At 53.0% G+C, this 22156-nt stretch overlaps 1 protein-coding gene across 3 annotated transcripts in view; it reads left to right on the plus strand.

The window, feature by feature from the left end:
• The window catches only part of ABR (ABR activator of RhoGEF and GTPase), a 182819-nt gene that overhangs the window by 115448 nt on the left and 45215 nt on the right, over positions 1–22156 (plus strand). For all 3 annotated transcript variants that reach the window (XM_081220034.1, XM_081220035.1, XM_081220033.1), the window contains 7 exons: positions 1479–1664; positions 6778–6885; positions 9699–9759; positions 14600–14652; positions 15238–15378; positions 17034–17155; positions 19118–19283. In XM_081220034.1, the coding sequence (XP_081076160.1) occupies positions 1479–1664; positions 6778–6885; positions 9699–9759; positions 14600–14652; positions 15238–15378; positions 17034–17155; positions 19118–19283 (837 nt within the window). The remainder of the gene's footprint in view (positions 1–1478; positions 1665–6777; positions 6886–9698; positions 9760–14599; positions 14653–15237; positions 15379–17033; positions 17156–19117; positions 19284–22156) is intronic.

Below are 22156 nucleotides of genomic sequence, written 5' to 3' on the forward strand. Positions count from 1 at the left end.
GGACATCTGGCTGCTGTGGCTGGCTTGAGCTTGGGGGTCTTCTCTCAGGGTGAGCCAGCGATAACTTCGGCTTCCCTCAGTGGAGGTGTTCCCTGCAGTCCAGCACTGAGTCACCCATTCTCTGCTAGAGTGCTTGCCTTGTCGAAAGCTCGCTACCTAATCCTGTGAGATAGTGGGGGGCGGCTCTAGTGAGCCCATACCTGTGCCTGCAACTTCTTTCTACCCTCTGGGTCTCCAGAATGACCCAGACTGAGTCAAAGGCCTCTTTCCACACAGCCCTTTATCTTCACAGTAGATGAAGAAGACCAACCATGTCTGACTCAGGCTTCTCTCTCTCAAGTAAACGTACCCCTCCCCGCCACCTCCCCACCCCCATGCCTTCTCTATGGGGCAGGTTCCCAGACCCTCTCCCCATCAAAGGGCCTTTGATGTGCAGTCTGGGCATCTTTGGGGGCTTTAGGGCTGAAGGAAGGTCAACCATGGAGGAGCTCTTTATCCTTCAGTATCATTTATTGTTTGTTTCAGTGATGAATTTTAATAGCTTTTTTTCCTGATTATAAAATTAATATTTACTCACTGGAGGTGATTTAGAAAATACAGAAATCACACTGAAGAAAATGTATCCAAGCCTCATTTTCCCTTAATGTTGGGCTTTAAGGTGATGACTTAGGCTCCCAGCAGGTGTTGGGGATGGTCCTGAGCTTCTGTCTGTCCACCTCACCCTCTCCACCAGCAGGCCTTGGAGCATCTTGGCGTAGATAAGCAGAGATGACAGATAGGGCTATTGCATGTCATCTTGCATGTCAACCTCGGCATTGAGAAAGAGTCTGAGGCTACGACAAGGCTCAGTGAGAAAGATCATTGTGATTGCTTAGCAATGTCTGCCATGGGTACAGGAGGGAGCACGGTGGCATGCATGCCACCGTGCTCACTCCCTCTATACTAAGTGATGGGAACTTAAGATACCAATGCAGGTGAGATTGGTTTGGGTCCCTTAGAAACTCTATTCCCCAAGTCCTAGAATCATGTTCTGTTTCTTGGAAGGAAATAGCTAAGGGGTTGAGTTCCCAGTCAACCCTCCTTCCCACTGAAGCATGACAAGGGAGTTTATGACTCAGAGCATGAGGCCATTGTGGAAGAAAGCTATGGACCCTGTTAAACCATCAAGCGCAAACCCAGTACAGGCTGAGAACCAGAGGTCCCTCAGGGGACACGGGGTGGGAGAAATGTGTCCTGGCACCACCCCTCGGACCTGCTGGGACTGCTGGACCAGGCTCCCTCTTCTCACAGTAATGGGTGGCTTGTTGGGGCCTGTGACAGCAGCTGCTCCATTCAAACCACGCTTCAGGTGCCCTGGCCTCAGTGGCCTTATCTGGGCAGAACCCGAGCAGCAGCAGGGCCTAATCTGGGCCCTGGGCCTGCTGACCCTCCGGTTGATTTGCCTCTCACCTCTGCTCTTTCTTCCTCTTCTCTCCCAGCCCATGAAACCCCTGAAGGCCACTGCCACCACCTCCCAGCCCGTGCTCACCATCCAACAGATCGAGACCATCTTCTACAAGATCCAGGACATTTACGAGATCCACAAGGAGTTCTATGACAACCTCTGCCCCAAGGTGCAGCAGTGGGACAGCCAGGTCACCATGGGCCACCTCTTCCAGAAGCTGGTGAGTCTCCCGTTGATGGAGGGCCCTTACCCGGGGCCTCAGTGGAGTTGCCGGTGTTGAGAGAGGACTGGTCAGCCCCAGACCTCCTGGCCTCCTTGAAGGCCTGGGTCATTTCTGAGTCCTGGAGGAAAGCCTGGGCTTCTGCCTTATGGGGAACCTGGGCCTGGTGCCCCGACTCCCGGCCTCCCCCAGTGAAGCCCTAGACTGCTTCTAGGGCTGCCAGAGACAGACCACATGGGTAGGTGCCCTTGGCAGGGCACTGTTTCTCTCACCTGGGGGCTCCAGGGCTGGACCGAAGGCTCCCCTGCTGGGCTGCAGGGTCCTGTACCTCAGCCGGCAGAGGGGCAAGTGCCAGGTGGACGGGCAGGGACTGCTCACCTGAGACTTCAGATGTTCGCCTCGCTTTCGCACTGCCTCTGAAGTGAAGAGTCGGGAGGGAGACCATGCCAGCTAACGATCCTCTCCTGAGGACCCTGGAGCAGGAAGCGCTAAAAGCCCAGCCCACCCGCGTGGCAGGGCAGGGAGAAGGACAGAGGAGGTGGGAGGAGCATGCGGCCTTGGTCGGGAACAACCCTCTCCTCTAGCTCAGTGTCCGTCTCTGGCCGCGTCCCCTGAGGACCCCCAGTCACACCCACAGGGCCCCCACCCGGCTTTCCACCACGTAACTTCTGCCAGTCCAGCAGGCAGGATGGAGCTCAGGAGTCTGTGGCCCTATCCTCTGGGTATGAATTGTGGGGGAGGGCAGGGAGCAGTGCTTCTCCTTTTCCTCCCCTGCAGTGGTGGGACCTGTTGAGTGGACAGGGCTCTGCTTTTCTTACATGGAGAAGACTCTTTCTTGGATGCTCCTAGGCCACAAGCTCAGCATGCTCAAAACTGAACTCATTGGCTCTGAAGTTCTTTGCTCTTTTCCTTGCCTCTGTCTCAGTGGGTGCGGCCATGTCCCAACCCCCATCCATCCATGACTCCCGGGGGTGGGGCTCATCCTTGGCACCTCCCCTCCCCCACCCCCTTCCACCTCCCTGCATCCCATGGAGTCCACTTCTTTAAAGCTCACAGCCACCTGCTTCTCTCCAGCCCTCTGGCGCCCTCACCTGGACCACTGCTGTGGCCTCATGAGTGGCTTCTGCCCCAGACCTGCCTCCCAGGCAGCCTCTGGCCTCTACCTAAAAAGCAGGAGAGCGTTTTCTAAACTCCTGACCGGACGTCAAGTCCCCCCTGCTCAGGGATTTGGATAAAGGCCAGGCTCCGAGGAGTGGCTTATGAGACCCTCTGCTGCTGGCCTCAGTCCACCCCTGGCCTCTGGCTGCTGCCGCCCCACCCTCTGCGCCCCCGACGCTGAACCTTCTGGTCTCAGTTCACACTGAATGCACGCTTGACCTCTCTGTACTTGCGCTCTAGCCTGAAATGTCCTTCTCTGTCTTGTCTGGCTTCTCTGGTCAGCTTCCAATTTAGAAATGACCTCCGTGGAGAAGCCGTCCACAGCCTCTGAAATGCAGCCCCTATGCTTACCCCCTCCGTGAACACTAAACTGCCTGACTCCCCAGAGCCATACGCTCCAGGAGGACAGACTGTATTTTCTTCCATTTGGACCCCCAGAACCAGCCCAGTGATCAGTACATGAATGGGTGAATGAGTGCACCGTGTCCTTGACCCCTGGGACCAGGGAGAAGTTGGAAAGGCATTGAGGAGACATCACAGGACCTGAGGTCTGTGTCCTGAGGGACAGCAGTGTTACAGAGATGAGCACAGCTTCTAGAGCCAGGTCGCAGCTGGGTTTGAATCCGGGTTCTGCCACAGGTTAAACCTGTGACACTGGGCAACTTACCCAACTTCTCCTGACTCAGCTTCCTCATCTGTAAAAATTGGGATAATAATAGTATTTACTTTATTGGATGGTTGTGAGGACTGAGTGAGTTAATACCTGAAAAGTTCTTGGAACAGGACTTGGAATCTAGTAAATTAGTAAATACTCAGTAGTTAGCCATTATCATTCCTGTTATTACTATTATTACTGCTATTATTATTATTATTAGGACGAAGCATGCCTGAAGGGCGTTGTTGCGGGGGAACTCCACACTTCTGGTTCTGGCAGCCCCAGGGTGCTGGCCCCAGTTCAGGGATGATGAACACCCGGTCATCACTGCCCGCCTGGTCCAGGAGCCTGAGCTCATTGGCTTGGTGGGCAGCCTCTCCTCAGCCCTCAGGAGGGCAGAAGAGAGCAAACCCCGGGGCGGGTTTGGGGGGTGGGGGGGTGGTAGGAGTGAGTAGCCTGGAGCATAGTGGAAAGGCTGTCCCAGTTTATCTGTGTCACTTGGACCCCGCTGTCACCAGGTTTCCCCATTCTGGTCTGAGCTTCACTGGCCTGGCTATGAATTTGCTACCCACCTCTTCTCCTCCCCCTGCATCATGAACTGGTGTCTGAAGCCCCCTGGGGCTACAGGCTTGGGAGGAGGCTGGGCAGGCCAGGCATCTGGAGACAGTTTATTTTCAGCTGGTCTCCGGGTATTTGATTATCCATTACTGAGAGAAGGGAATTAGCATCTCTGTTATTTGTTTTATGGGATCACCCCAGTGCCAAGCTGCTGTTTCCAAGCAACCTCCACTTCCCAGTTAATGGCCCTGGCAGGCCAGGCCTTGGACCCTGCAGGCTAGGGTGCTCCATGGAGATGGCAGTGCCTGGGATGGCCGGTGACCCCTGCACACAGGCCTTCTGCCCAGGTGGCTCCTGCTTCTGGCTCACCTCCGGCTACTCCCTTCTGTAGTGGGATAGGAGGGTAGCGTTCCACCCTGAGCACCCAGCCTTTATCCTTCTGTGGTAAGGGGGACAAAGAATGTGCATACTTAGAAGAGTAGCAATGATACTTTGGTTTAGGAAGTGACTGGCTATAGCACATCCCCTGTAGCTCAGGACACCAGTGGGCCAGGACTCCCTCTGGAAGAGGAAACGAACTCCATCCCTTCCCGCCCCTCCCCATCTGGGATTTTCCTTTCTGAAAAGTCTGGCCCATCTGGGGCTGAGACCTGCACGGCTCTGGCCCTGGCTTCTTCACAAGCATCCCAGTTCTCACTTTCCCCTCTGGCTTTCCTGCGCCCCACCTGCCAGCTTCCTCGAGTTCTGTCTCTGCCCTGGGTGGCTCCAGGTCCCCCACCCACCTCTTTGGATCCTTGAGGAGCACAGGGATTCTGCAGAAAGCAGAGTCGATCGGGGCAGGGCTCAGGGGCAGCCCACTTCCCCCCTCGTACCTTGGCGGGTAGAAGCCTCGCAGCAGCTGGACGTCCTTGCTACTTCATTGAAAAAAATTTTAACCGGAAACTCTAGAGAATAATGTAGCAAACAGTGGTGCAGCCACCTCCCAGAAGGAACAGATGTCAAGCTCTGAAGATACATGGAAAGACTTTTCAATCTCTCTCTCTCTCTCCCTTTCCTCTCGCCCTTCCTCTCAACCTAGAGGCAGCTACTGATATGAATTTGGTGTGTAGCCCTCTAGGCTGCAGTTCGTGTTTTTGCTATGCATATATATCTTTTTATGGCATTGCATGTACTTTTAAAGTGTATATAAGTGTGTCTATATGTATCAGATATTTTGCAGTTCAATCAGCATTCATTTTGAAACTTGTCAGTGTTGCTACACAAAGTTCTGGTTCATCCATTTTAACTGCACTGTGTGTATGGGTTCCTCTTGTGAGCATTTGTTTCCAGTCTTTTTACAAAAGAAAGAGTGAAGCAGGTGAATACCCTTGTTCACATTTCCTTGTGCACACACCTATGCAAGTTTCTCTAGAGCAGTGCTTTCCAGTAGAAATGTAGTGCGAGCCACGTATATAACTTAAATTTTTCTAGTAGTCACATTGAGTAAAAATAAACAGGTGAAATGAATGTTCAGAATATATTTTATTTAGCCCAATAGAGTCAAAATATTATCATTTCAACATGTAAACAAGATTAAGAAACGAATGAGATAATTCACATTCTCTTTCTCATACTAAGCCTTTGAAACCCAGTGTGTATTTTACACTCAGCACATCTCAGTTTGGACTAGTCACATTTTAGGCGCTCAATAACCATGTGTAGCAAGTAGCTCCTGTACGGGACAGCGTAGCCCTGGGGTCTGTTTGTAGAAGAGGATTTGCTAAGTAGTAAGCTAAGCTGTGCATATTTTCAACTTTATTAGTTATTGACAACTTACTCTCCAAATAATTATACTAATTTATACCCCCACAAGCAGTCTGGAAAAGTTCCTATTTTCCTACATTCTTTCCAACCCTTCATATCATTAGACTTTTACATATTGACCAGGTTGATGGGTATGAAGTAGTATCTCATTGTGATTTAATTAGAATTTTCACCCTTTGCTCTGGTGAGAGGGAATGTATATGCAGAGCACAGAGAAGGCGTTCCATAAATATTTGCGGAATTGAATTAACGAGCCTTGGTTTCCCCTTTTGCAGAAAGGGCTGATGGCATCTGTTCTGCCTCCCCAAGGAGGCGACGAGGCTCTATGTGGTCCGAAGCTGTGGAAAGCTTTGTGTTAGGTTCAAAGTGACATGCAAATGTGTAGAGAGGAAGGACCTCTGGCTCCCTGAAGGCTGAGGAGGTGGGGACAGGGACCTCGAGGGAGGCCGAGGGAAGTGGGGACTGTGCCTTTAAATACAGTTCCCCACCCTGAGCGTGGGGAGTGGGGCACTGAGCAGGCCACATGTGCCCACCCCTCTCCCTGTCTCCCCCTGCTTCAGCTAATTCCAAGATGTGAAAGATGCGTGAGGCATTAAGGGGCTTCAAACCGTGTGAGACTTTGATGATGCTAAATAAAGCCAAATGCTGCAATGAACTGAATTTTGGCATGCCAACAAAGGCCGTGCCCTGCTCCCCCCAACCCCCAGTACCCCCTTGTTAACCTTATTGGCTGAGCCAGTTTCCATGGAAACTACCAAGTTCAAAGGGATACTGTAGTATGTTCATCCTGCCTTTTCCTTCTGCTCCCAGCTAGCCACTTGGACTGAGTTAGAGGTTCTGAGTGCTAAGGGAGCTCCAGGTGCTCTGGTTATGCTTTCATCCATTCATTAATCCTCTCTCCCCATCCCTCTCCTGCCCTTCTCTCTCTTCTCCCTGCAGGCCAGCCAGCTTGGCGTGTACAAAGCGTTTGTGGATAACTATAAAGTCGCTCTGGAGACAGCTGAGAAGTGCAGCCAGTCCAACAACCAATTCCAGAAGATCTCCGAGGTGGGCGGCTCCCTGCACAGCCACCCTTACGACTCGGGGTTTGGGGGGCTGCTCAGAGCCTTCTAGCCTTAGGGCCTCTCCTCCCCTGCTTGCCAGTGAGGAAAATGGTTCCCCTGATGAGTAGCACTTAGCCTGATTTGCTTTCTTGCACTTGACATTTTCCCTCTTAACATAAGAATATCGCTTTATGTATGATTTTGTTATTCTGTTTTAGGTTATTCTGCATTAGAACAGGGGAAGCAAAAAAGGAAATTAAAAAGGCAGCATTCTCCCACACTGTGGTGACCTTAAGCAAGTCACTTCCCTGCTCTTGGGCTTATTTCCTCTGCTGTAGAATGAGGTGTCTGGATTGATCCAGCTCCTCCCAAGCTTGCTTGACAAGAACCACCAGGGGCACTGTTTAAAATGCAGATCTTCAGGCACCTTCCCTGGAGTTTCAATTCAGAAAGTTTGGGGTGGGGCCCAGGAGTCTGTATTTTTAACAAACTTCCCCAGGTGGTTATAATCAGGAAGATTTGAGGGAGTCTGGACTAGGTGATCTTCTAAGATCCTTGCAGTCCCATAGAGAGTGGACAAAGGCCACGTGGATAAGAAGCCCTAGACCTGGCTGGGAATATGCCTGTCCCTGCGGCTGCAGCCCAGCCTTCCCACCACCCTCCTCCGCAGGGCAAAGATGTGGCATTGTCTGCCGCCGACACTTCTATCCAGGAAGTGGCAGGGAAGGGCTCTAGGATTCCTCAGGAGCACAGCCCAGCTCACCCCTTAAGCCAAAAAGATCTCAGGGATACCCCCCACCCCCCCTCCCAACCAGGCCACTGGCTTTACAATCACAACACCCAGCTCCAATCTTGGGGCAGGAGAACCTCTGGTTCCAAGGAAAGGGAGCTCCTTCTGCAGTTTTGGAAGTCCTGCCTTATAGGCCCCTCTGAATCCTTTGCTTTCTCTCTCAGCTCTGATGCTGGAAAAGTTGGTGAGGTGCAGGATAGTTTTCGAGAAATTACTGGGGTTATAAGGGTTATACCCAAGTTTGGAATCAGCTGGGAGGCAGGACAAGAGTAGGGCAGATGGAGATGAAAATGTCAGCTTGATTACTAGTCAAAGCCGGATTGGAAAAATGTGGACGTGGATCTGTAACCACACTGGATTTGCTAACGCTTCCCCTCCACGTTCAAACACATCTATTGGGGGCAGAGAGAGGAGGGCTGAGCTCTGTTTCTTCTCCCAAACCCAGGGGTCAGGTGAGTCACCCTCTGCCTGGGAGGACGGAGTGGAGTGAGGGGTGGGAAGGTCCCTCTAAGTGGAGCAATGAGGCTGGAGAAAGGGTGTTCCTCTCACGGCTCCCCGCCCTCCCTGGGTACAAACTGGGTTTCCCATCTGTGTTCAGAGTGACCCTGCCAAGGCTGCCCAGGTGCCCGGGTCATGTGTGGCCCAGAGTGTGGTCGGGGGGTTCTCCTCTTAGCCTGGGCTGACTGCCTGTTCTCTATGGTTGGCAGAAACCCCTGCGCTCTTCCCCAAGCCCCTCTCATAGCCAGCTGGCCCCCAGGGCAGAGCGGGGCCCGTGGCCTGCTGCCAGTGGCTTCTCACCCTGACTCCTGCGCAGACGCCGTCACTTCCCACTGTTGCTGCCACTTAATTACTGCAATGAGGCCCTCCTCCTCTGCAGCAGAGCGATTTCATACCTCTAGGCTGCACTGGAAGGGGACACGGAGAAAAATTCCCTAAATCTGGGAATCCAGACACGGCCTTGAGAAGCTGAGTAACCTCCCTTTTCCCCAGCCCCACACCCCAGGCTCAGTCCCTGGGGGTTTTCTCTGTCTAGAAACAGCTTGAGACAGGAGTAGGAAGTGTGGAGCTCCCACTGCCTGGGCATTTCCTCCCAGGCAGAGCAGGCAACATCACCTGGTACCTGACCTTGGCCTCACCTCGTCCCCGCCTTCCTGCTGACACGTCCACTGGGAAACCACCCCCCCTCCGCCAACCATGCACTCAGTCTTCCAAGTGGGGATTGCATTACAGCTCCAATTACAGGCCACACTGGTCCAGTGGCAAGGGCTAGAGCTGGAACCTCTGACTCTAAAGGCAGATGAAAGAGGTTAGGATCAGATAAGCCATCCCTGGGGTCTGCTTCCGGCACTCACTCCCTGTCACCTTGCACGGGATCCAGGAGGGGTGTTGCCTCTTCCTTCCTTGAAGTTTCCTCTCTGAGGCCCAGCCCAGAGGTGGTGGGTGGGGAGTTTGGGTGGGGCCGGTGGCTGGGTGAGTCCCTTTCAATATGGGTAAGATACAGCTCGGACTGCCCTGCACCTCCCTGCTTCCCCCTGTGCAGGTGTGTGGGACCCTTCGCTCCTTATCTCAGGGGCTGCTCATGCCCAAGGACCAGCTGGTGTGCTGGTGCTTGTCCACTAAAAGCCTGTTGGCCCTGGGCTGACGTGTACAGACCTCCAAGTAGTGGCCCGCTGCTGTGGGGTGGAGGAGGGTGTGGGCCTCCTCTGGAAGGCCCTCTGAGCTGCTGGGGAGGGGCTTCAGGGGACCAGTCTAAGGAGCACCATGATCGCAGTCCTCTCTGGTCCCTGGAAGCCCTCCTTCCTGCCTGTATCAGCTGCTGGACCCCCGAGGCTCCAGGAGATGATGGGTGTGGCCCAGGGGCTCAGAAAGCAGAGAGGCAGAGGGAGGCCTGCACGTGTTAGTCTTTGTCTCTCTCCTCCTACTTGCACCCCTGGGTTTCAGAGCCCTGCTTCCTGCCATGCTCACGATGGGGGATGGGGAGGCTCGGGGGACAGGCCAGATAGTGATTCCTCTCCTCTGTTTGGCAGGAACTGAAAGTGAAAGGTCCCAAGGACTCCAAGGACAGCCACACATCAGTCACTATGGAAGGTACTTTGGGGAATGGCTTGGATAACAGTCACCTTCCTTTGTCTGGCTTTGTGGACTACGGTGCCCTGCTTGTGTGTGTGCGTGCGCGTGCGTGCGTGTGTGTGTGTGTGTGAGCGTGCGTGCGTGCGTGCTTGTGTGTGTGTACGTGCGTGCTTGTGTGTGTGTGAGCGTGTGCATGTGAGGAATCCAGCCTCTGTCCCCAGGCAGCTGGCCAGCTACAAACGTGCTTCTCCCTAGGATGCCAGCAGGCGGCTCACTCCCCCCCTCCTCCTCCCCTCTCCACGCACGCAGCCCTCCCCTCCCCTCCCCCTTGCTAGAGGAGCACTCAGAAGCGGCTGCTTGATTCTGGAGGCTGTGCAGCAGCAGCCGGGAAGGTGGTTGAGTGGCCGGGCCGCTGATGGGAGCTGGGGAGTCGGGAGCGATGGCCGCCCGCTCCTGCCGCGGGGACGGAGGCTGCCATGGAAATTCTCCTCATCATTCGCTTCTGCTGTAACTGCACCTATGGTAACCCAGGCCCCCTCTCCCGAGAGGTGGTGTGTCCTCCCACCTCTGGGGGCTGGCTGGAGTGGGCTGAAATGTGGCCATCAAGGTTTGGGGGGCAGCAAGGCAGGGAGGGGGGACAAGTGGCTGGACCTATGTTTTAACCCCGTGTCGGCCAGCTTCCAGCCGGGAGTTGAAGTCTGGGGGCCGCTCGGGGCAGGGTGGCTTGGAAATGGGAGGACCAGGCTAGAAGGATCCAGGTACCCCGGAGGATCTGTGGGGAGTTAGTGGCTCAGCTTGAGAGGCTGGGGGCAACTGCCTGGAGAGGCTGTTACAGAGAGAAAGTGACAAGGCTGGGCCTGCAGGGGTGGCCACCCTGGGGCTGGAGAGGGGTCAGCAGGGGCCAATCAGAGAGTGACAGATGGTCTGGATGGCAGTGCCTTGGAGCGGGAGGGCGCCAGCCCCAGCTGGAGGGAGAAGTTGGGAGTCTCTTTGTTTCGTGAGACCAGGGTATTGTGTGCCTGGAGTGCACACGCTGCCTTCGCTGTCTCCTCTCTGAATGGCAGGGGAGCAGGAAGGAATTGGGTTGCTCCCAGGGGGTTCGTTTCTAGCCACTGGAGACCCTTGAGCTGAGGTCTTGGCCGTGAATGCTGGTGGGAGAGGGGGGCGTGGCCGGCTGCTGCTTTGTGAAGGTCACACACCCACCATACAATAGGGGGGACGGACAGAGCATCATCTTTGCAGCTCCCTCAGGGAGGGGGTCCTGAGACAGGTGTGTGCAGTCAGCCAGGCTCTTGCTCAGAGGAGGCTGGCACAGATCTAGGCAAGGAAGCGTCCGGAAGCTAGTGGGCCCCGCCTTCCGAGGCCAGAGGTGCCTTAGGGATGAGCCAGGCTGCCTCTGGCAGGGGCATAAGGGTCAAATGTTGCCCCAGGCCAGCTGCTCTGGGCTCCTGTGGCAGGCAGCTGGTTTCAGGACCTCCTTCTCTCCCACCAGGCGTTTTGTCTCCGCACCCCTCTCAGTCACTTGGCTCTCCTATCTCCGTGGTAACCCGGAGCTCCTTGTCGAAGGCTGAACAGAGGGGGGTGGCAGCTTGCTGGAGGAGCGATGCTGAGGTTTCTCGGGCTCTTCCCGGAGGCCGCTGTGCACGATCAGCTGTCCCCTCACCTTCTCGGGCTGTCCTGCATTGAAGACTGCTCGTGATGGAGATAGCCCCTGAGGTAGCCCCTCTCCAGCTGTCCCAGCAGGACAGCTGTAGTCACAGGCAGAAGCTGACCTGGGTCCCCGCCCCTCGGCTCAGATTCTGACAGGCTTGAAACTGGCCTCGTCCTAGATCTGAGGGGAAAATGCCCTTTTTGGTCTGGCCTAGGAGTTGGTCAAGCCTCCAGTCAGTCTCCCTGAAGAGGAAACGGTCGGCCCTTTGCTTCCTCTTTCTTCCTCCAAAAGAAGCTTAGTTTTAGTGAAATAGGCCTGGGACCTGGAGTTCAGGGTTTCTTTGGTCCCTGCAGCAAAGTCAGCTTTAAAGTGAGGGGTCAGGAGTGAAGGAGCCCTTGCTAACCACGCTGTTTGAATCTTCTCAGCCCCACCAAGGGGCGCTGGTTGTGGGGTATCAGGGAGGCTGTGCGACTTGGGGCTCACTCTGCAGTTGTCTGCCTTAGCGGTCGTGTGCCGAGCGCCCAGTCTGCAGGGCTCCAGGCCACACGCAGTGGAGGTGCAAGGAAAGTCGCATGTGACCCAGGCCCCTAAGAAGGGGGCTCACCTTGGCAACAAGAGAGGCCCGCTCAACCACTCCTTCCCGGTGAATCTTTCCCAGAATCCTCCCGAGGGCCACTGAGCTTTTGCAGGTGCTGCCTCCCCTACGGAAGGAGACGTCTCAAAGACAGGAGCACGGGTAGACCATGGGTAGATTCAAAACCCAGCTGTCCCTTACAGCTTTGTGATTGTGAGCAAGTTACATAATTTCTCTGTGCTTTCGAGAAGTTTCTGCATCTGTAAAATGGGGCTAGTGATAATTGCTTCCCTTTTTAATTAAAGGAAATAATGCATTGTAAAACAGTGCCATTGGACACAGAGTAAGTACTCAGCAAACTAGAGAGAGGCCAGCTCGCACATGTCATGGTTTAGGCGCTGTGAGTGTTGCTTGTAAAAATCCTGGTTGGGGAAGACTTTCTGGAGGAGGGGGAGAGACAGGCATTGCAACTTGGTGAATGGTGTCTGTCCCAGAAACAGGAAACCCATGGTGAGGAGGGGTGAGAGTGGGTGAAGCAGAGGCAGGAAGCAGGCCAGCCTGCTGGAGCCATGGAGCAGGTGAGGGGGGAAAGGTGGGCTCTTCACCCTGCATTCTCAGGGATAGCAGGTGTGCAGGTGCCGTGGAGAGCACGAGCATCAGGGCCGCACTGGTTCCTTCCATATCTGACTGTGGCCCCAGGGCCCTCTCCCTGCACTTGCCTCTCTCCCCACCCTTCCTCCCACCTGCCCCTCCACCACCTAGGGCTGATGCATTAGGACTCATTCCATGGCCACAATCAAGTGGACTCTTGAGGTGACTATAGGCATATTAATAACCCGTCTGAAACCCAATCCACCATTTGTGCAGACCTCTGAGCTTAGTCAGAAACCTCTTCCTCCTGGGACCTGACAGGGGCAGAGGGAGCTGACACTGTAGTATCAGCTTTCCCTGGGCGGGAACTCGAGGGCCCACCCTGGCAGGTGTCTGCTGAGCTTGCACTTTCTCTGGGTCTCTGGGGTTCTCAGGGAGTGATTTTTTTTCCCCCTGCAGATGGGCTGAGCCACAGGTGGGTACCCTAGACAGCCTCAGAACTGGCCCCCTCCTGGGCTGGTAACTGGGCTGTACCCTCACTGTCCCAAGATATCCCAAGCCTGGTCCTGTCCATTCTAGCTCCCATAGCCCATGGGGAGGGGCTTTAGAAATTGCTAAATTAAGAAAGGCCTGCAAATAAATCATGGGAGATGTGTTTGCATAAAGCAGTGGTTTTCAACCATCATGACATATCAGAATCAGCACAGGAGATTTTTTAAAATGGTGATGCCTGGGATCTGCCCATCAGAGCCTGCTGTTTAGTTGACGGGAGAGTGGGAAACAGGCATCTGAATCTTTTAAGAGTTCCCTAGTGATTCTAATGGGCAGCCAGGCAAAGCCAACAGATGAGGCTCGGGGCACACCACTGAGACTGCATCTTCTCCGTAGCCAGCAGATTATTCCCCAAAGTGTCCATTTAGCAATGCGCAGGGTATTTATATCTAGGGCTTTGGGGAACTCTCTGGTTTGGGGGCTGGCTGGGACATGAATGTCAGCTCTGGGACCTGTCACAGCCTGGTCCCATGGGACACCCACTCTAGGGTCCTCCTCCCCAGACCAGCATCCTGCCTCTTACTGCTCCCACGGCAGGAGGACAAAGGTCATGACCCCATGGACAGAGGTGTCCAGGTGCAGGACCGGAGCTGAACCACCCAGGCTGGGAGGGGCAGGGCACAGCTGCTTGCAGGAGCTTTGTTTGGAAGTGTCAGTGGGCCAGCTGCCGCCGCCACCTGTCCCTGCTGAATCCCAGCAATCCTCATTTGGTGTCCTGGTCACCAAGGGGTGTGGCCAGTGGGGGCCCTGATGAGCTTGCATTTTCCCAGCCTCTTCAGGGGCTCTCATACTCGAAGCCCCACCTGAATTCCTTTAGGAAATCTTTGCCCCCCAGCTGCCACTAGCTCGAGAGCAGAGCCTTCCTGTGGAGGTTGGGCATGCCTGCTTGGCCCTCAGCCAGGAGGGGGTTGAGGGCATGGAGAGGGGTCTTCCTCATGGAGGTGAGGTCAACCGTGTGGGTCAGAACGAAGCATGCTGTTCCCAGCTGGCGGTGCCAGGCCTTGGACCAGAGGGATATGAGAAGGATGGGGCACGGGGACACCGCCCTCCCTGGAAGAACAGTGTCTCCTTCCTGCATTCTGGGGTCCCGGGTGTGACCCCCAGAGTCCTGGAGCTCTGGGGGGTAAGGCTGTGTGATTCATCGTGGAGGGCACAGAGGAGTATCTGTGTCTGCTCTGAGCCTGGTCAGGCCAGGACGGGCCTGGGGGACGCACAGCCCTCGAAGAGATCACGTCTGGTGGGAGATGAGATGAGGAGGCAGGTGGGAGGGGGCCTGGGCCACCAGAGCTGTGTGTCCCCCTTTTGGTGTTGTCTGGCCTGCCTGGGGTGAAAATGGAGGTGTGGGTTACCATGGAGCCCACTTTGGCGTCCTGTAAGCGGGTGTCCATGCAAGGGAGGGAGGCGGGTGGGGGCATGAGGCTGCCCCCTAAGGTCTCAAGCTGCTCCCTGTATTTCATCTGACCTGTCTCCTTTCTCCCTGCCCCCAACAGCTCTGCTCTACAAGCCCATTGACCGAGTAACCAGGAGCACCCTTGTCCTACACGTGAGTGTGTACCTCCCTGAGTGGCCTGAGAGGGCTTAAGAGTTGGATGGGAGACTGAACTCAGGGTGGGCGGGCACTGGAGTCGCCGAGAACAGCCCATCTGGGGAGTTGGGCAGAGGGTCACTGGGCCCTGACTGCACCTGCCTGGCCTGTGGTGACCATGCTGATGGGTCCAGGGCCTAAAAATAGCTTGGCTACTAAGCTTGATTTTGGGCCAAATTCTCCCTAGGAGGCAGGCACTTCCTGCCTCCCGATCCCTTGACTGATGGTCTCCAGTGTCCTTGGAGCAGCTGTGGGGCGAGTAGTGGGGTGTCTCTCCCAGCTGCTTGGTGACATGAGACTCCACCTGGCCTGTGCTGCCCGGGGGAAGAGTAATGACTGCAGCAGGAATAAAGGGGCACCACTGCCCTCACCCCTGCTGCTCTGACCCTAATTTTTATTTCAGATTTTGCAGCATGACCAGGTTAGAGTGTGGGTCCCTAGTATCTCCCTCGGAATTCTTTTAGTGAGGATAGAGTTCTCCCCACTGTCTTCTCACTAAGCCCCAGAACCGCTCCCCGCAACTCACCACCCCATCCTTCCCAGGACCTGCTGAAACACACACCTGTGGACCACCCAGACTACCCGCTGCTACAGGATGCCCTCCGCATCTCCCAGAACTTCCTGTCCAGCATCAATGAGGACATTGACCCCCGCCGGACTGCAGTCACAACCCCCAAGGGGGAGGTGAGCTCAGGACCCAGCATAGCCTGGCACCCAGATTGCCCGTCCCTGCTCTCCTGCCCGCTCGGGCACCACTGCCCGATGCTCTATGGCTCTCCAACCCTGATCTCTCATTCCCAGCCAAGGAGAGGCCTTCAGGTCCTGGACTGACAGCTTAAAGTCCAGCATCTCATTAATCTTCATACTAGTCCACAGGAGCAGAAGAGGAAACAGGGCCCCGGAGAGTCTCTCCAGGTCTCCTGCATGAGGTCTCTCGGCTATAAGTGTCGGAACTGGATTCTTTAGCTGGGGTTATCTGTCTGCAAGCCTCATGCGCTGACCCCCAGACCAGGGCTCTGGCTATCTCGTTCTTGAATGCAGACACCCCCCTCTTGGCAGTATGATGTCCTCAGAGTCCCCTAGAAGATAATGGCTCAGGCTGAGGGAGCTTGTGGAGTCAGGGAGAGATGACTGAGGCTGCCAGGTGGCTGGGCTGTCCCAGGTGGGCGCCTAGGTGTGGCTAGCAGCTCCAGTTCCCTGGGGGCCCTTTTTGGTGGAAGGGTGGGGGCACCTCAGTGAGGGGAAGCAATGTGAAGAATCAAAGGGACAGTTACCTGCATGGGTCAGCAGCCTGGACCACATACGGGGTTTCCTGTCCAAGAGAGGTAATTAAGTGGCGTTTAGGAGTGAAGGCTGGCTGGGTTTATGCTCCTTTTGTGACATTTACGAGCCTCCAGTGTCTCCTGGGGAGGGAAGTAATGAGGGACACATTCTGGAGAGTGACTAATAGGGTACAGAGAGCTGATCCTGGTGCAGCTCCCAGCCCTGGTTTGCAAACCCTGGAATGTCACCAGTTTGTTGGACTCTGCGGATGTCTGAAAGAGCTCCAGAGGCCCTGGAACATCACCAGTTTCAGATCATTTTAATTGTATACTTTCTACATGCTCACCTACATATTGCAACGTATATAGGTCACGCGGCACATAATACGGGGAAGGCTGGGACAGATAGTGACAGCCCCACAGCAGCCTGCTGACTCTGAGGGTGGCAGGGAGGAGGCTCTGGAAGTTATGCGTGGAGCAAAATGCTCTGGATCAGCCAGAGCCCAGGTTAGAGATGGCTGCAGGTTCCCCAGGACACTGTGATGGCCCCACGGAGGGAAGTCCAGGGTCAGAGACAGTGTAAATGGGCCTGAGTGGTTCTGCGGTCAAGGTTTAGCTGAAACTAGATCAACATCTTAGGCAGGGTTAGCGGGGTTTTATGGTGGGGGTGGGAGGGAGTGTTCATGACCCAGGGTGGGTCCATCCAGGTGTGAGCTGTTGAGAGCTGCAGGGAGGTGGAAAGCTACCGCTTGTTGATCACATCTTACATGCCAGGCACTGTGCTAACTGTTCTACATGCACCATGACTCCTACCTTGTGGGGCAAATATCATTATCCCCATTTGACAGTTGCTAAGACTGAGGCTTAGAGAAATCCGGGAAATTGCCCTCAAGATCACAGCCAGGAAGTGGCAGAGTCTGGATTTAAGCCCATGTCCCTGACCCCAAAGCCAGTGCTCTTAACCACCAGACACTACGGTCCCTCCCTGGAGCCCCACCCTCACCCCCACAGCTGCATGGGTGCAGGCTGGGCCCTGGGCTGACTCCCAGGCGGGGGTGGGGGTACCATCTCCCTCAGACGCGGCAGCTGGTGAAGGACGGCTTCCTGGTGGAAGTGTCGGAGGGCTCCCGGAAGCTGCGGCATGTCTTCCTCTTCACAGACGTCCTACTGTGTGCCAAGCTAAAGAAGACATCAGCGGGGTGAGTGTGCAGGATGGGGGGCGGGAGTGCAGCTAGACCCTGCCCGCTGTGGAGCCCCTCAGCAACCTGGGGCAGTCTGCACTTTTTCCCCTTTTTAAAAACATATTAATTAATTTTATTTTACTTCATAGCTTTTTTCTAAAAATAAATCATGGTTTTAATTGTAAAGATAATGCAACCAGATTACAGAAAAAAAAAAAAAAAACCATCACCCACCTGAACATAAGCATCCGTCTCCTGCTGCCGTATTTCCTTCCAGTTTTTAAAAATGTTCTTATGTTTTTCCGTATACTTGTAATCAGAGTGAATACCCAATCTGGGGCTCTGCTTTTTCCATTTCACGTCATAAGCATTTTCCGTGTTGCTGCCTAATCTTCATAATCATCATTTTACTTTCCTGCGTGATGTTACAAGTGGATATGCCATAATTTACTTAAGCATTCTCCTTTTATTAGACATCTCTAAATTTTTGCTAACTGCAATTCAGTGAATATTCATTAAATCTGCTGGTATCATTTATTGAGTGGTTATGCCATGCCAGGTGCCACGACAAGTGCTTTGAATATATTATTTCTAATCTCCCCAGTGACTCCTCAAAGTAGGTATTATTATCCCCATCTCACAGATGAGAGAAAAGGCTTAGAATCAAGTTAAATAAGTTGCCCAAGGTCGCACAACTGAAGTGGAGGAGATGGGATTTGAACCTTAATCTGACTTGAAAGCTTCTTTCCAGCTCCATCACTGTACCCAGTGATATGGGTGTCTCTGTGTCATGAGCAGAAAAGCTTATTCAGTATTCACTCCCACATTCTTCCACCTGTATTTCCTTATCATCTACGGTGTGCCAGGGAAGACAGGCCATAGGCTCAGTGTTGCAGGGAGGTGCAAACCAAGTCCTGGGGGAAGTGAGAGAAGGAGAGGTTATTATGAGTTTCAAGAGAGGGGATGACTCCCTGGAACTAGATGACATTTGAGTTGATTCTAAAGCGGAGGTGACAGTCATAAGTATACATACCTCTGCCTTAAGTCCTTTGCCCAAGGCAGACATTACTAGTGGACCATGGCACCGTTTCTCGTTAGACTTGGATGTGGCTTTTTTTTTTTTTAAGGTACATCCTCAGAGATTACTTCTTTTTTACTCCTTTTTAAAAAAAAAAAAATAAATTTATTTATTTATTTTTGGCTGTGTTGGGTCTTCATTGCTGTGTGCGGGCTCTCACTAGTTGCAGCGAGTGGGGGCTACTCTTTGTTGTGGTGCGTGGGCTTCTCATTGCGGTGGCTTCTCATTGCGGTGGCTTCTCTTGTTGCGGAACACGGGCTCTAGGCACATGGGCTTCAGTAGTTGTGGCTCGCGGGCTCTAGAGAGCAGGCTCGGTAGTTGTGGCTCACAGGCTTAGTTGCTCCACGGCATGTGGGATCTTTCCGGACCAGGGCTCGAACCCGTGTCCCCTGCATTGGCAGGCGGATTCTTAACCACTGCACCACCAGGGAAGTCCCTTGGCTGTGGCTTTATAATCCTCAACTCAGTATCCCATGTAACCTCTATTGATAAAAGTTGGCATTCAAAATAGCATCTGTAGTCTATCTCTAGCCTAGAAGGTAATGAACATAAGCTAAGTATAGATAGGCTAGAAGGAAAGGAAGAGTGTGGGATGGGGAACAGGAAAGCATGAGACCACTCTTGCTCATACCCTAGAGGTTTGGGCTATTTAAGAACATCAGTTGTTCTGGGCCCGAAGAATGACAGGCCCAAGGTCCAGAGCCCTTACTACTGCCTGACCCTAGAACCCAACTCTCATTATTCCACGAGTGTTTCCTGATTAGGCTCCTCAAGGAGGGGGATCATTCTTGCCTGTGATGAGTTCTTAGTAAATCCCTTTCAGGTGGTGTTTGGTTCCAGCAATTCAGGCCTGAAGATCCAAATTCCTCTCTGGCTCACATCTCCCTCTGACTTGTTTGCAGGAAGCACCAGCAATATGACTGCAAATGGTACATCCCCCTGGCTGACCTAGTGTTTCCATCCCCTGAGGAGTCTGAGGCCAGTCCCCAGGTGCACCCCTTCCCAGACCATGAGCTGGAGGACATGAAAATGAAGATCTCTGCCCTTAAGAGTGAAATCCAGAAGGAGGTAAGCAGAGCCTGGCATCAGCTGGGACAGGGAAGTTGGCCATTTTTATTGGGGCCCTTTGAACTGGGTGTGCCAGGGAGGTGGAGGGAGGGGAAGTGGTAAGGTTTGGGAGTCTGACAAGGGAGGCAGGATGTAAGAGTGGGAGGCCTTTCTTTATAGTCTTCAAGATACATTTATGTGCCCAGGGGAAGACTCTAACCATAGAAGATTAGCACAGAGCATATGGAGGGCGGACCAAGGAGTCAGTGCTCAGAATTCAGTGGGGTGAATTGTGGAATGTTTCCTGGGGAACAGTGTATGCCAAACACTGCAGAATAGGAAAGCAAGAGAAGAAAAAGTCCTTCTTAAGGGAAAGCAAGGTGTATGCAAGAGAAAGGACCTGGGAGGCCCCTCAGAAATGCACAGATCAAGTCAGCAAATAAATAACAGAGGGGGCCTTGAATATCACTTGATCTAAAAATGCACAGAAGCTTGTGTCCTGACAGAGAACGGAGATTCTGTCAAACACACATGGAACATTCACAGACATTTATCATGTATTAGGCTGCATAGGAAATCTCAAATTGAAACGAAAAAACGATAGTGCACTGGTCATGTTCACAAACTACAGTGCAGTAAAATTAGAAATTAACAACTAGAATATAGTTAAATATATGCCTGGGAAGTTAAAACTTTCAAGATAAAGAGGAAATCAAAATGGAAACTGCAAACTGTTTAGACCTGCATGAAAATGAGAGCACTCCATATCAAAACCCATGGGATGTAACCAAAGTGCTCTTTAGAGGACAATGGATAGCCTTAAATTCATGTATTTGAAAACAGTGGCTAGAGGAAAGCACCTTACAGGCAGAGCCTTACGCATGAATGGAAGGAAGAGCGTGGAGGGGCTTGGTTGGTTGGCCTGGTCTCTCCTCTTCACCCATCCAGGCTCGGCCTTAGGCCTAACCTCACCTGATGACCCTTCCCTGATGTCTCCCTGCTACAGTCTGGGTTGGGTGCCCAGCTTCCTGGTTCCAGGCGTTTACCTCTTTGCTTGGCTTTTTGGTACTGAATTAAAATTGCACGCTCTGCTTTCTCTTTTCCCCACTAGAATTTCAGCTCTAGTGAGGGGGCTGTTTTCTTCAGTCCTATGCCCTAGTACTTAGCACGTAATAAATAGGTGCTTTGGGAACAATTGTTGAGAAATACACGACCAAATGGCCTTTAAGGATTCTTTAAACCCAGATATCTCTCTTTGAACAGGGGAGAGGAAAGCCATAGTAATAACCCCAGGGATGTTTGGTTCAGGGGAATGTCCTAGGGCTGAGGGTCAGACTGCGGGTGCATCTGCCCAGAGGGAGCCCCCTGACAAGCACAGGTGTCCTCCTCCTGAACAGCCAGGCTCACCCTGCCTCTTTGGAGCCTGTTTCTCCATCAGGCTCTGTCCAGCATCCCCACTTCAGGGGGCATCCTGCATGCATGTTTCTCACCCGGTCCTGGGAGCAGCAGGCTTTGTGCCCTCCGTCCTTCCCCAGGTGTGCAGACATGGCCTTCTGCTTAGTTGAATCCATGCTTACACACCTCTACTGGCTGCTGGCTGCAGGGGTGTGCCAGATGCCTCACAGACCTCCTTATCCAGTGGAGAATGGAGACCTTCCTGTGTGTGACCACAGCATGTGACACAACATGATAAGAGTCACTGGAGAGGCACAGTGTTGTTCTCTCTGAGTCACAAAAGAAGCAGCAACTTATTCTTTAATAATATTTTTTACACACAATTTTTTTCTAATCACCAATGTAATATTAGCTTATTATAACAAGAAATGCTCACAATATCAAAGTGTATAGAGTAGGACTGATCATCACCCCCCCATTATCACCAGTTTGAGGTGTATTCTTCTAGACTCTTCTATGCTTAGACGTGTGTGTACATATGTATTTTTGAACGAGATTAGACTACACGTGCTGTTGTGCAATTTAATCCATCAGATCCTTTTTAACAGCTGCATCCTCTTCTGTTGCTCGACTACATGACAACGTATTTGAGTCTTTAGCTTGTTTCTCGTTCTTTAATCTGCGCTCGTATTTCCCCCCGATAGATTCCCTACAAGTGGGATGTCTGGGGCAGAGGGCTTGTGCATTTCATTACCAGACTTGCCTCTGAAAAGTTTGCATCCGATCATGTTCTCCCCAGCATTGTGTCACAGTCACTGTTCCCCCACAATGTCACAGCACCAGCTGTGAGCAGTTGTCACAATTTTGCCAGTCTAGTGGGTAAAAAAAAAAAAATGCTGCAGAGAGGCATGCTAACTGTGGAGCTTGAGGATGGCATTGGAACAGAGATATGAAACATGATAGCAGTTAATAAAAGAGAAGGGATCCTTTATAAAATACAAGCTTGAAAAACTGGAGGAGAAGGGAACACTGGCTGAGAGGGGAACAGCTTGTTAGAGAACAGGGATGATAATAGCGTGCTGCTGGGGTGGAGGGTGCAGGGGGCGTGTGACGGGACATCGGCTGGATGTGGAAGCTGGAACCCAGCCAGGGGAGGCCCTATGTGCCGGGCCAGAGGTGGGGTCTTTATGCTGAAAGGTGTCTGCAGTTTTTAAGCAGGGTGTCTCAGTGGTACCCTGGATTTAATTTATGGAGATGACTGAGTGACACCTCAGAGATGCTGATGCCACTGGAAGATTTTTATTACTTATATTTATTTTATTACTTATACTTTCCAAGAGAAGAGGGCGTGCCACGTGGGAGAGCACGAGGTTCGGTCAAGAGGCAGAAGGAGTATGGGGAGTGCGTGGCCCAGAGCCTGGATTGTGGTTTCCACAGGAAACAACTTAGGACTGGCTAGTTTGAATAAGGCAGCAGGCTCCGGGCTAGAGTAGTGGTGT

Source organism: Mesoplodon bidens (genome assembly GCF_964165515.1).
Source record: "Mesoplodon bidens genome assembly, chromosome: 19".
NCBI classification, from domain to species: Eukaryota; Metazoa; Chordata; class Mammalia; order Artiodactyla; family Ziphiidae; genus Mesoplodon; species Mesoplodon bidens.